A 14,047-nucleotide genomic window follows, 5' to 3' on the forward strand; every position below is an offset into this window, starting at 1 on the left:
TGGATAATAACCATTCATCAGAAAATGAAAATGTATCTCTTGCTCTTGGGTAGGAAGAACCAACATAGTGAAAATAGCCATGTTCCCCAAATCATTATACAGATTTAATACGATCCTAATCAAAATACATTAATGTATCTCACAGAGAATACATTTCTAAAATTCATTAGGAAATATAGGAGGCCTAGAAGAGCAAAAATAATTCTTGGTGACAAAGGCAGTCATAATCCCTGTGTTGAAATTATACTACGTAGCTACTAAAATGCTGATAAAAACATCATTGTACTGGCAAAAAGATTGAGGATAAATAGAACAGATTAGAAAATGCAGAAACAACTTCAGACACACTCAGCCACCTTATCTTTGACAAGTCAAACACTTTCACTGGAAGAGGGATAGCCTCTTTAATAAATGGTGCTGGAATGATTGGCTTTCTACATGTTAAAGACTAAAACTAGACCTACATCTATCACCATGCACCAAACTAAAGTCAAAATGGATGGAAGATCTAAATATTTAAACAGAAACACTAAATAGAAAGAGAGACTAGGTAGAACTCTTGAAGACATCAGTGTGGGCAAAGACTTCATGAACAGAATGCCAGGGACGTGGGGAATACTACAAAGAATCAACAACTAGGATCTCATCTTATTAAAAAGCTTTTGCACAGAGAAGTAAATCACCAACAGAGTGAAGAGACAACCCACAAGGTGGGAAAAAAAATCTTAGCCAGATTTAAAAACTCAATCAAAAATGGGCATCTGAAATGAACAGACACTTCTCAGAAGTACATACAGCAAATATATGTAAAAGAAAGTTCAGCATCACTGATCATTCAAGATATGCAAATTAGAACAATGCTGAGATTCTATCTCAACCCGATTAGACTTTTAAAAGGCCCTTTCTCACTGTGTTAGGAAAGCTGTCTTTCATGTACTGTTAGAGATTGACTGGAAGGGCAGAGTGTAAGTTAAAGAGTTAGAGGTGTTTTTCTAGAAAGAGCTAGATCTTGCAACCTGTGGCCAGTTTCTTTTTATATAATTTTAAACACATTTTATGTATATAAAGGTATAGAACTATATGCCCCACCTGTTTTTCCGTTATGATAAACAGTACTGTACATTATTCTCCACCTCACTTTTTTCACTTAATACATCTTGTCAACATCTGCAGCAGGCTCTGTGGCCCCATTAGTGTGTGTGCAGTAATCTGTACAGCTCTTTTCTTGCTGATGGACTTGTAGTCCACATACAATACTATAACGAATATCCTACTACAGGTGCCATTGTATATGGGTGTAAGTATAAGAGTATGATAGATTTCTAGAAGTACAATTGCTAGGACAAGGTTTCTAATAACATTTTTAGTTTTTAATTAAGACTGTCCTACATAGAGGCACAAATTAACCTGCCTATAGTAGTATATGAGATGTGATCAAATATATGGTGAATGTTTAAATTTAAAAAAATTACCATCATTAGTCTCCCTCAAAATATTCTCCCTCTCTTTATGAACACATATGATATTGTTTTTGCAGTTCTGAAATTCCTCTTTCATGTCTACAAGGTATGATCAAAATTGTTTCAAATGCTGTAGCTGAGTGCCATCCAGTGTTGCAAAAATATTACAGTGTGTCCTCATCCACCTCATAAACAATGTCTGGTACCATGTGACTTTTGGTGCTTCCCCAAAGTCATAAAGATCACAAAAACTAAATGTTTTAAATCCACTCAGGACTTGGTGGATTGCCCATGACAGTATATCTAAAAGACACTCATGAAAAAGAACTTCCAGAAGTACTTTGGAAAGTAGCAAGGATAGGCTAAGCATGTTCAAAGCAAGGAGAAATATTTTGAGGGGAATTAATAGCAATGTGCCTTTTACTGTAATAACTTGAAACTGTAAACATTCATCATTATTTTCAGTCACACCATGCAAGTGCCCCATTTCTCTATACTTTCTCCAATACAGAACGAACTTTGCCAGTCTGAGTTGAAAAATGGCCTCTTACTATGTATTCATTATAGGCTAAATCTTCTTTTATAAGTGAGGTTGGTCTTTTTTCCCTTAAATATAGGTGCTTTTATTTCCTTTCTTATTAACTATCTATTCATGTCCTTAGCTCATTTTTCCTATTGGGTTTTTGAATTTTTCTTGTTCACTTATAGGAATTCTTTATCTATTTAATGGAATTAGATTTATTTATATGTATCATAGATATTTAGATAGCTCTTTATTTTATAGTTTTGCAATGCAGAATTTAAAAAAAATCAAATTTGTTAATTTTAAAGTTTTACAATATGGCTTTGATTTTGAGTAATTCTTAGTCCTCCCACTTTTAGATTATATACTTCTTGTTATTTTCATTTTTAAAGATTTAAAACTTAAACCATCTAGAATTTATTTAAGTACAAGGAGTGAGACAGAGTTCTAACTTAATTTTCCACAAACATATCAGCCAACCTCTTAGATCCTCAGTTTCCTTATCTGTTATAATAGGAATGTATTATATAGGAATAAGAATGTATATTATAATATCAGTATCAAATTTATAATATTGAGCTAATGGGCTGTTGAAAAGATGAAATAAAATTATCTATGGAAAAATGTGTAGAACTACTTCTGGTATGTGTATGTTCAAATTATGATCCATATACTCAGGAATCTACGAAAACAGCATGTTCAGTAAAGAAGTTGCCCTTGGACAGGATACATCACAAGCTGTGACGTAGGGCAGATCACTTCACTGTCAACACCTTCAGTTTCCTCACCTGCAGAATGAATGATACAACCTAACTCATGGAATCTTGGAAGGCCCAGATTAGATGATGTTCATGGTAAATGGTAAAGGGCCACATAACAAAATGTTAGCCTTTATGTTCTGGTGAATGAGGAGGAGCCTTGGCACAGGTGAGTGTTTGACATCAGAGGCCAAGGAAGATAATTAACTTGCAATCATATGAAATTAGTAGTTGATGTAAAGCAAGTGAGCTTGTAGCAGTTGATTATAGTAATGGTTAGTAATTGCCTCCTAGTAATTGAGTAATAATGAGCTTCCTTGGTTCTAAGGTTCTAATAATAGAACCTTAGAACCTTCCAAGGTTCTAATAATAGAACCTTGTTAGAGTGAAAGATGGATCAAAAACTTTTAATTCAGTGTATACAAGTTGGACAGGGCAGTGGGGTTAGCAGAGATGAGTACTTGTTCTTATGGTAGGGGTGGTAGACATGCACATCCCAACACCTCCACCGGGCAGACCTATGTGCTGGGTGTACTTGGGGGAAGCACCATGGTGCTCTGGGACTGTCAGGGAGGAACAGACTTGTCTATAGAGCCTGGTGGCCAGCTTGGACTCAGCTCTTGAAGGCTGGTCCAGATTTGAAAGAGCCAGCTTTGTAATGATTTCTTGACATTTTACTTGTTGCCTTTATTATTCCTGTATTTGATTCTTTTGGATTTATCAGAGATACCTTGTTTCTCATGCCTTTCCTGTTTTCCTCCACAAGGTGTTGTGTTATTTATGGCTTCTGTCCCGACTAGGACCTAACTATGCAGAGTTTCTCTGGGCAGCGTTGCCAAATATAATATAGGGTCGCCAGGTTAATTTCTGAGTTACAGATAAACAAATAATAAAGTTATTCATATGGCAGAATTAGATCTGTAGCTCAGCAGTAAAGAGAGATTGCCTAATGTGTGAGGTCCTGGGTTTGGTACCTAGAACTGCTGAAAAAATTATTCATGTATCTCATACAATATTTGGAATAAACACGTTAAACTTTGTTGCTACCTGAAACTGAAATTTGAATACATACAAGGATTAGAAGGGTGTATTCCAAAATGTTAATTGCAGTTATACCCAGGAAGAGATGCAAGGAAAGAGATTATAGATGATTTACGTTTCCTTTTTTATTTATATACATATATATGTATATAAATTTTTTATTTTGTGTATATAATTTATCAAAAGGAAAAACCACATTTAATTATTACATTTTAAAAGAAGGATTTTTACATATATTATTTATCTTGCAAGCAGCCCAGTGATATAACTTCTAATATCATCCCCATTATATAAGTAAGGAAACACTGCAGGGCTCTGTAATAGACACAGGCCTGTTGACTTCATTCCCTTGACACCGCATACTGCCAAGGAAAGGGCCTTTGGTGCCCATTCACCAACCTCTTCCACACATCGAACAAGTCGAGACCTTGGCAAAAAGGGACTTACTTGAGACTTGCGTGTTTGTTTGTTTGTTTCCTGATACTAGGTATTGAACCTAGGAACTTTGCAATGAGCGGCATCCCCAGTCCTTTCAGAGGTATTTTGAGACAGGGTCTTTCTAAATTGTCCAAGCTGAGTTTGAACTTGTGATCATCTTGTCTTAGGCTCTAAAGTGCTGTGATTACAGGGCTGTACCATCACTATTGGCTTGACTACTGGTTTTTTTTTTTCTTTTTATTGGTACCAGGGATCGAACTCATGACTGCCTGCTTGTAAGGCAGGCGCTCATGCCGCTGAGCTAAATCCCCAGCCCCGACTACCAGTTTTTGAACAGAGATAAGTCCCTATGATAGTGATGGGGGATCAGAAAGTAGGGGAGGAGGAGATTTCATTTCTTGTTTTTTTTTCCTTCCTTTTCCTGATTTGTTTTTCCCTTTGTGAATCTCATGCATGAATCCATTATTTAGAACTCTTGTGGTGATTGTGATATTTAGGGAGACCTGGGCTGGGGCATAGTGAGGAGCAAGCAGTGTGCGATCTGAAACCAGTGTGTGGCCACATCCAAATGCTTATGATGCTACCAGGGCAGAGAGTTTCTAGAACAATGCATGGTTTTTTTTGTTTTTTGGTATCGAGGATCGAATCCATGACCTCATACTTGCCAGGCAGGTGCTTATGCCACTGAGCTAAATCCCCAGCCCCCAGAACACTGCATTTTAATGGAAATGGGTATCCAATTAGTTGAGCCTCCATCCCTCATGACAGATATAGTGATACGGTCATTCACAAGGCAAGAAGTAGCAGCATTCTTTTATTTTTTTAAATTTTTATTAAAACAGGATTTCACTATATAGTTTAGGCTGGGCTTGAAGTCACTATATAGCCCCTAAGCCTGGCCTCCAACTTGTGGCGATCCTCCTGTCTCAGTCTTCTGAATGTTGGGATTACAGGCATATACCACCATGCCCAGAAAGTAGCAGCATTCTGTTTTAAAAGGAGTCAAACTTTGGAGTCAGATGAACCTGAGCTTGTACTGTATGTCAGTCCTAAAATGAACTAAATGACCTTAGAATAATCTCTGCCCCTCAGTTTCCTGTTTAGTAAGTTAGAGGTGATGATAAAGAACACCTATTCACAGAGTTTTTGTGAGGATTAGATGAATAAATACATGTAGAAGAATACTTGCACATAAATAAGTACTGAGAACAAATTGTGAGTTATTATTACTGACCATAACCATGTGAAAATAGTGCTTGCCTAGCAGGGTATCTTTCAGCATGTTTGCCCCACAGGTGAAGTGTGACTTTTGTTGCAATTTAGGGGTGGGTGTGACAAGGCAGTCTCCTTCTGAATAGGTTTCCCTCTCCTGGGAGACCGTCTCATCACATAGTAACTGGTAATGCCTGGGTTGTTTGATTATGAGCTGAATGGAAGCGTTTCCTCAAAGCATAATATTTTCCAGAGACTCTTCTGAGCCTTTCATTCAGTAATGTGCTTTTTATTAGAAACAGAACAGTAACCAGAAGATAATTTGGAGTGTATAATCCAGCCTTAGCCATAGAAGTCTGCAGTTTTTTTTTTCTTTATATCTTTTTTAAAAAATTTTATTTAAGGAGAAAAAAAAAGCAGAGAAAGGGTACAAGTTATACAGATTTACAGAAAAAAAATAAACAGTAGGAAATCACTAGTTAATGGATTACATATTGTCATCTTAGAAATAATTGTTCAAGTCACAAAGTTAAAGCCTGTAAAGTGGACATTCCAACAGTGAGACTGCAAACAGTTCTGTTCAATGATCCAATAAAGCTCAGTGATATCATTTTCTATCTTATACACTTAAACAGACATGCATTTATATCATTTAGAGTACTTTCTTTTCCTCTCTTTTGTACAATGACAATTACACATTTTGGGTTTTGTTACTCCCACAGTTCTTATTACTTTTTTGGAAGGGAGTAGAACCAAATGTGATATAACAGAACAGAGTCAATCAAATCAAAAGGGTGGACATAAAGTCTGCAGTTTTGAAGAGACAAAAAAACTGGGCATGGTGGTGCACTCCAGTCATCCTAGCACTTGGGAGACTGAGACAGGAGGATTGTTGTGAGTTCAAGACCAACCTAGGCTACAGAGTACGCTCAAGGCCAGCATGAGCTGCACAGACAAAAACCAACCAACCAACCAACCAAACAAACAAAAAGCCAAACAAACCAAAAATAAAGAGACAAAACACATTTTTTCCAGAGGTTCATTAAAAAATAATTGGCACTGGGAGTGTAACCCAGTGGTAAAGTGTGTGCTTAGTATGCATGAGCCCTGGGTTTAACTCCCAGCACTGAATGAGTGCACACATCTTTCTTGAGCATTTATTATGAGCCAGGCATAATGAAAGTCGAAATTGGACATGGATGCTGGAGTGAGGTTGTCTGCATTTGAATCTTCGCTTTACTAGTTATCAGCTATGGTACCTTAGCACCTTATTTAAGTTTTCTTGTCCCTCAGTATCCCCATCTGTCCCATTAGGAACAGTGTCAACGGTGTCTACCCCGTAGAACTGTAGCTAAACAACTTACTGCTACAGTGAGATGCTTGTGACGGTTACGATGGCGGGACGGGATTGGGGTTAGGCCTAGCCACAGATGTGTTACTCTCATGCTGCACACGGTCATGGGTGTTTATATATAGTACTTAGGTGCTGAGGGGTAATGGTGATGTGTAGAAACATTTAATTATAGTACATCACAGTGAGTATCACTGTAGAGAGAGGAGGAGGACAGAGCAGAGGGTCCCAAGTCTGGGAAACATAATAGAGGAAAGCAATGTGCCTGGTGTGATCTAAAAGGGAGGTAAAAGTTGGCCAGGCTGGGGTGGTGATGGGGAGTGGGTTCTGTGTTCTAGACAGAAAGAATATTATATATGTAAAGATCTGACAAAAAAAAAAAAAACCAATCCTGTGGTGGTAAGGTGGCTTACGAGGAGGGTGGTGAAGGCTGGCAGGGGGGCAGAGACCAAACGATGGAAAACTTGAGTAAAATTAAGGATTTGGGGTGGCTGAGAGCCAGGTGTTGTCCTTGAGGGTTCCAGTAATTACTTTCACTACCACAGTTCTGTGTTATTAGCCCCATTTAGTTAGTGCAGAAGTTTAGTCTCTGAGTGACTGTCATTGGTTGAAAGGCACAGAATCAAAAGGCAGGACAGCCAGGCTTTGAACTTAGGTCTCTCTGGCTCAGAGTTAAAGTTCTCTTGCTGATACAGATGTCTTTGGAACTTCAAGTCTGGATGTTAGCTTTATAATCTCTGGCCAGCTTTCGGCTTCACTTAACCTCAGATCGCTCAGTTAATACAGTGTTAATAGTAGCAGCCTCATCAACTTGTGAAAACAACTGGAAATATACATAAGAGGCCAGGTACAGTATCAAACATATAGCCAGTACAACTACTGCTTATGGGCCCAGATTCTTTTTTGGTACTGGGGATTGAACTCACAACCGCGTACTTGCAAGGCAGACACCTATGCCGCTGAGCTAAATCTCCAGCCATGGCCCAGATTCTTATATAGGGAATTGGTTGTTTCTCTAGGGGCCCAGTGACCTGAAATAGAACTCTCTGAGTCACCACTGTGTGTTGGCTTAGGTCTCAGTCGTTTTTCCAGGGATCTTTGAAATTTACAGGAAATCATCATTGCACACAGGGGACTTATTTCCCCCACTGGTCGGCAGACAGTGCATATTAGGCTCTCCTTCTGCCACAAGCCTGCAGCCCTTGAGCTCCCAGTCTGCTGTTAGCAGTGATCCTAAGGCTTCACTCTGTTCTCATCTTCCTTCCCCACATGAGTTCACCAGTTGTTCTTTTCCTTCCCTTTCAGAATCTACTGGTTCTATTTTGCTAAGGACTCAGACGATGAGCCCAGTATTGGCTTGAATTCTTATTTAACTTTTTGGTTATTAACTTTGCACACATTGGTCGTAAGGACAGACATCTTCTATGGTAAAAGTAAATACTGCAGTAGGCACTCAATAGGCAACTATTTTCATGGGGACAGAACTTCAAAGCTACCAAGGCTCTTTGGGAGGATTTTTTCCTTCTTCAATCTTTAAAATAGTTTTCTGAAGGTAGACATATCTATATAGTATTCTTTTCAGCACAATCGGACAAACTAAGCCCTATGCTTAAGCAATACACCTATTAATTCTTTCCTTCTATAGAGTACATGTTCACTAACTGTTACTTTGTCCCAGGGGCAGGAAAAATAGTACTGAAAGATATAATCCTTTCCCTCAAGAATCAGGTAGACATTTAAACAAAAAATTGTAAATAGAAAGGAAATTGTAGGACAAAGGAATGGCAAATGTTTCACTTTATTTAAGAGGCATCAATGAAAGATGTAGAGAGAAAGAGAGGCTTGTGTTGAGTCTTAAAGGACTTAGCGATCCTGAGAAAGTGGAAAGGAGGGCATCTCAGGTACAGGAAATGATGTACAGTATAAGCTGAAGGCCACAGACAGAAGACAGATGGTTTGAGAGGCCCCTTAGCATCAACATGACTGGCAGGAGGGGATAGGGATCAGGTGGTGGTCAAGGACAAGGTGACTGTGAGTCTTTCTGGTAAGATCTCCCAGACCAGTAGGAGCCTTTCCCCTCGCATCCCATCTTGCCTAGGACAGTCTCTGTCTCATACTGAAAGAAAACAATCTTGACCTGACTGGTTGGAGGCATAAAGGTTACCAGGTGAAAGGACACTTGACATCACAAGAGGTAGGTGAGAGGAATAAAGTCCATCTGCAAGGAAACACCTGTGTTCCTGCCTTGCTGGCAAGGTCACCAAAGGAGAGTATTAAATCGCTCTTCAAATGAGCCAGACCTGTGGTTCCTGAGGAGCCAGGGCTGGGTACAGCCTGAGCAGAGTGGGCAAGTCAAACTGGGTCTCTCATCTTGCCTCTGTTTGCCTTACAGCTGTGTAAATGAGTATGGAAGATTATGATTTCCTGTTCAAAATTGTTTTAATTGGCAACGCCGGTGTGGGGAAGACGTGCCTAGTCCGACGATTTACTCAGGTGAGAGAACTTGCTGGAAGTCCAGCTTTGGGCTTTTGATGTCTGGCCTGCTTTCCGGGAGTCTGGAGGATGGGTCTGGTCTCAGTTTACAGCCTCTGAGCTCTGGGCTCTTAATGCCTACATCAGCCTTGTAGCTTAGAGTTTCTCTAAACCACCGTAAGGGAACATGAATCTGTGGGTCACCACTAACCTCCCACGTCACACCTCTTCTTGCTTCCTTTTATGAAATGGGCAGGTGGTTTTGGTTTCAGTGTGCAATAGCAAAGAGATTAGATTTAAAAAATGGGTTAGTTCAGTACAATCAAAAGTGGAAACAAATGACTCTGGCGATCAAATCAAACCTGAACATTCATTTTTAAAATGCTCTAATATAAATTAAACCTCAATTCCCTGCTTATGCCATCTGTGCCCTATCATGAAATGGAACTGTTTTTGGTTTAGAAAAAGGTATGCTGATTTACAAAATTTCTTAAATGGGAATGAAATGAACAGTGAAGAACTATTTGAACTGAAATGAATGTCTTTTCTGGTTTGAATCCTTATCATATGCCCTAAGTCTGAGTTTCCTTTGGAAACCCTCTTGAAAGTTGTGTGCCAAGATTACATAACTTTTAATACAGAGATTAGAAATCATTCTGAAGTTGACCTTTTGTGTTTTCTCCTGAAAAATATTGAGTTATGCTGTTTTTTGGACTATCATGCACATGGCTTGCATTTTCAAGAAGTGTCCATTGGGCAAGTTGAAACTAGGTCTCTAAGGCACAGGACAAGAGGTGCTGAGCAGAATGTCGGCTCAGGATGCGAAAGTCCTAGGCCTGGTTCCACTCTGGCTTGTCCTTGGAGGCTAGGCAAATTTCCTGTCCTTCTGTCTTTCTTGCTCTCCTTAAAGTACCTGGTGTCCTCCAAGGCCCCTTTCAACTCTGATAGCCTGTGGATTTGTGCCTAACGGGAGAGGCAGATCAGATAACATAAACAGTTGTAGGGCCAGGAGTCACTTTGCAGTGTCAGGGTTTTTGCCATGGTTAAGTGAACATGGAATAGAATTTGTACTTGTCACTAAGTCTTGGCCTGGTGAAATCAAAAGTACAAACCTAACAAGCGTTCGTCAGCCACTACAGATACTGTATATTGGAAACTCCAACTGGTTTTACATCCACCCAACTTTTAGTAATCTTTTCTGATTTTGACAGAAGGCCAAGATCGTGGAACCGCAGAGATGTAAAGAAACTTTTAGTCCCCTTGTTGAAAATACTCCTGACCTTGTGTCATTGCTGAAAAGGCACAGATTATTCAATCCAGTCATTTCATTTTACAGATGAGAAACTGACAGCCAGACTGAATGACTTGGCTTTGATCAGCCATAACCTTACTGGCAAGGCCGGGGTTAGGACTCAGGTCTTCTGGTTCTCAGGCTGCTAATTGCTATCATTCAGTTCCACCCTCTGAGACCAGTTTCTTTAAAAATATAAGCCAGGTGTAGTAGTGCACACCTGTTATGCCAGCACTTGGAAGGCTGAGGTAGGACGTTTGTTAGGAATACGAGGCTGGCCTGGGCTATATAGTGAGTTCAAAGCCAGCCTGAGGTAATATAGCGAGACTATGTCTTAAGCAAAAAAACAAACAAAAACATCTATTTAGAGGATAACAGTGTGCATTATGGTAACTATGGTTAATTTTCTGCTGTCTTGTTTTTGAGGTCCAATAGTGTTCTCATTGTTTTGTTTTATTCTCTTAAAAAAATGCAAAAAAAAAAAACCCACAAAAAACCAACCAACCAAAAATGCCCCTGTCATTATCAAAGGTGAAAATATTTTCATCTTGGGTATTAATTTTTTTTGTTTGTTTGTTTGTTTTCTGAGACAGGTTCTCACTCTGTCATTTAGGCTGGCCTTGAACTCACTTTGTAGCCCAGGCTGGCCTTGAACACACAGTCACCCTCCTGTCTCAGCCTCCAGAATGCTAGGATTACAGGCATGCGCCACCACACCAAGCTCTTGAGCAGTAGTTTTTATTAATGAATATAATTTTCTTATTATTGTTCTTTTCTGTCTGCTTTTTACCTTCCTCGGCCTTTCAGTTCTCCTCAAAGTTCATATTTCATGGACAGGATTATGTTTGTTTTTCATGTTTAGCGCACAGTTAAGATGAGTTGGATTTAGCTATTTTTGAGGCATGAAAGGTTGGGGCATAACATGGAGGGGAAAACTCTGGGAGGGATTTATCTGAGTTTTTGACATTTGTTAGGCTGCAAAACAGCTGGAGCTATATAAACTTGAACCTTGGCAGCCTTGTATCTGAACTAAGTGAAAATTGAAGAAAATTGATTCAATATTTGTAAGTTATGAATGTTTATCTTTTGCAGACTGCAGTGGAACATTTTCTTTTGGTTCGAAAGCTTGGCTTCAAGTTTAAACTTTAATTGAGGAGCTCTTGTTAGGGAGTGAACTTAATTAAAGATATCCCAGTCATAGCTGCCAGACCTAATAAAGTCCATTTCACTTTAATTTCTCAAAAGTTTAGATTATGAGTGAAAAGAGAGGAGAGACTAGATGAAGAGTACTTTCTTAGAAGAATTCCTTGCTACCACTGAAAGCTTATAGGAAATATTCATGTAATTTTGCTAAAATCCTATGTTTCTGGAAACTGCTACATTTCCAGTTTAAGGTAAAGCTGCTACTGCTTTTCCCTCTTTTCTTGCTTCTCTCATCCCTGCTCTTCTCCTTCCTTTCCGCTTCTTCTGTTTCCATAACCCCAAACTCGTTGAATTTGAGGCCCAGAGGTGGGATGGTTTGTCTGAGGTCACCTAGAAATCCTACCTCAGCCACCTTGTGGTTTAAGGCTATTTCTGCTCCATTGCTCCCTTGATGATTTTTTTCTTAGATGTCTTTTCAGAGTCGCTGGCCCTGAGCCAATGTATGCATGTATGGTGCACTCCGTGGTGAAGACAGGCATCACCCTCGGGGCCGAGGAGAATTTCAGAGCTACACAGTCATGTGTAGCTGCTCACGCTGAGTTCTTGTTTTTTCATACTGGTGTGTAGCCCCATGGCTGCCTATGGCAGCACTGAGAGCCAGGGGTAGGCTTCCTTGATTTAGTCTCCTTGGAGACATCCCCACCCCAGATCCTGATCTCACTTCTGTGGCTCCCTGCTCTTCCATCATATCACTGTGTCTGATATTTTCTGTCTTTCTTTGAAATTAGCCACCACCTTCCCTTACTTTCATTCCCACTTTCTTCTGCTTTTCTCAGCACTCCTTCACCTTCTCCTTCCTCTAGCTCTTCTTCTCAAAATATACATATAAAGTTAAATTAAACACAGCTCCCATGATATTAACCAGACTTCTCATTTCTACCGGTTAACCTTGGCTCAGGGAAGCACTGGACTGGGTACTGGTGCTGACATCATTTAACTGAAAGATGTGCGTAACTATTATTTCCATTATTTCTTCCTTAGGGTCTTTTCCCCCCAGGTCAAGGAGCCACAATTGGAGTTGATTTTATGATTAAGACAGTGGAGATTAATGGTGAAAAAGTCAAGGTAAGAGGTTAAATGTCCATCAGGTCTGTGTGCCCTGTGAACATTTAGGAGAAGCAGTGCAGTGGTGTTTTCATAGCATTCATTAAATCTCCTAATTGAAAACAGTGCATTCATCTGTGACGGCTTATGTCTAGTCCCTTTCTGTGGGGGCAGGAAGAGACTGGGGAGGGTTCCTCACATATTGGAAGATGGAGGACCAAGCTTGTCTGTCTTATCTTTATTATGTCAGAGGTGACATAATTACAGGAAAGCAATTACAAGGAAGTAATTTCTTTTTGGATCTCCCAAGTTAGGTCCCTAACTGGTGCTAGCTGCTATGAACAGCAACATTAAGAAAAAGCCTTCTACCTCATTTCCTTTTAGTAATTCAGGCATAAGAGCCACCTATTAAAATTATGCTATCTCTTGCATACCATTTTCCCTAATAAATGGTTCTAAATGAGAAGTCCAAGAAAAGGATCAATGATCTCTACCTAGCCTATCCCCACTTTGGGTTTCTGGGTGGCTTCATACTTGGAAAAAGTATGGTATATCCAGTCATAGCAGCGGGAGACAGTGTTTACTGAGTACTTTGTCTTTGCTAAGTGCTTTTACATGTGTTTGATAGTTACCTTAATCCTCACTATAAACCTTAGGAAGTAAGTGGTACTGCCTGTCTATTTTTTTCAGAGCCATTAGGTAACTAACTTATTCATAGCACACTGTCAGGGAGACAGCAAAAATGTAGACCTATTTTATGAGCTAGTACAGCCTTCTGCCACTCTCCCTCTATGGTCTCCCCTGCAATGAGAGGAGAGGAAGTAAGGCATAACAGGTCCATCACCTTGGCGCAAGATGACAGAAATGTGAAGTGAGATATGGAAGATGGTAAAGAAGTGATTTTTGGCACTGTGTTCTACCTGCCATTTACTTACTGAAATTGTTTTCAGGTCTTTCAGAGCTAAGTCACATTGGAAAGAAATACAGTGGTACCTCAGCTTATGAGCACTTCGGTCAGTAAACAGTTTGGTTCACAAACAGACGCATTTGGCAAAATTTTGTTTTTGTTTGCAAATGCTGGGCTGGGCAATGAACAGACTGCAGTGACCTTTTCCACGTGATCAGGAATGTGGCCATCTTTTCTAGAACCAAGTTCATGAACTGAGGCACCACTGTAATAAGCCAGCCATCAGTAGCACAAAGTAAACTGGCATCAGGGTCCTAGCTAGATCTCAATTTAGGCATCCCAAGTCA

The 14,047-nt window shown here is 39.7% G+C and overlaps 1 protein-coding gene across 3 annotated transcripts in view; it reads left to right on the forward strand.

The window, feature by feature from the left end:
- The window catches only part of Rab30 (RAB30, member RAS oncogene family), a 91,039-nt gene that overhangs the window by 52,851 nt on the left and 24,141 nt on the right, over nt 1-14,047 (forward strand). For all 3 annotated transcript variants that reach the window (XM_003468522.5, XM_063256378.1, XM_013151170.3), the window contains exons 2-3: nt 9,176-9,276; nt 12,731-12,814. In XM_003468522.5, coding sequence (XP_003468570.1) covers nt 9,184-9,276; nt 12,731-12,814 — 177 coding nt within the window. In that variant the 5' untranslated portion in view covers nt 9,176-9,183. The remainder of the gene's footprint in view (nt 1-9,175; nt 9,277-12,730; nt 12,815-14,047) is intronic.

Source organism: Cavia porcellus, unplaced genomic scaffold, assembly GCF_034190915.1.
Source record: "Cavia porcellus strain 051 isolate PalLab524CR breed Dunkin Hartley unplaced genomic scaffold, mCavPor4.1 scaffold_9, whole genome shotgun sequence".
Classification (NCBI taxonomy): domain Eukaryota; kingdom Metazoa; phylum Chordata; class Mammalia; order Rodentia; family Caviidae; genus Cavia; species Cavia porcellus.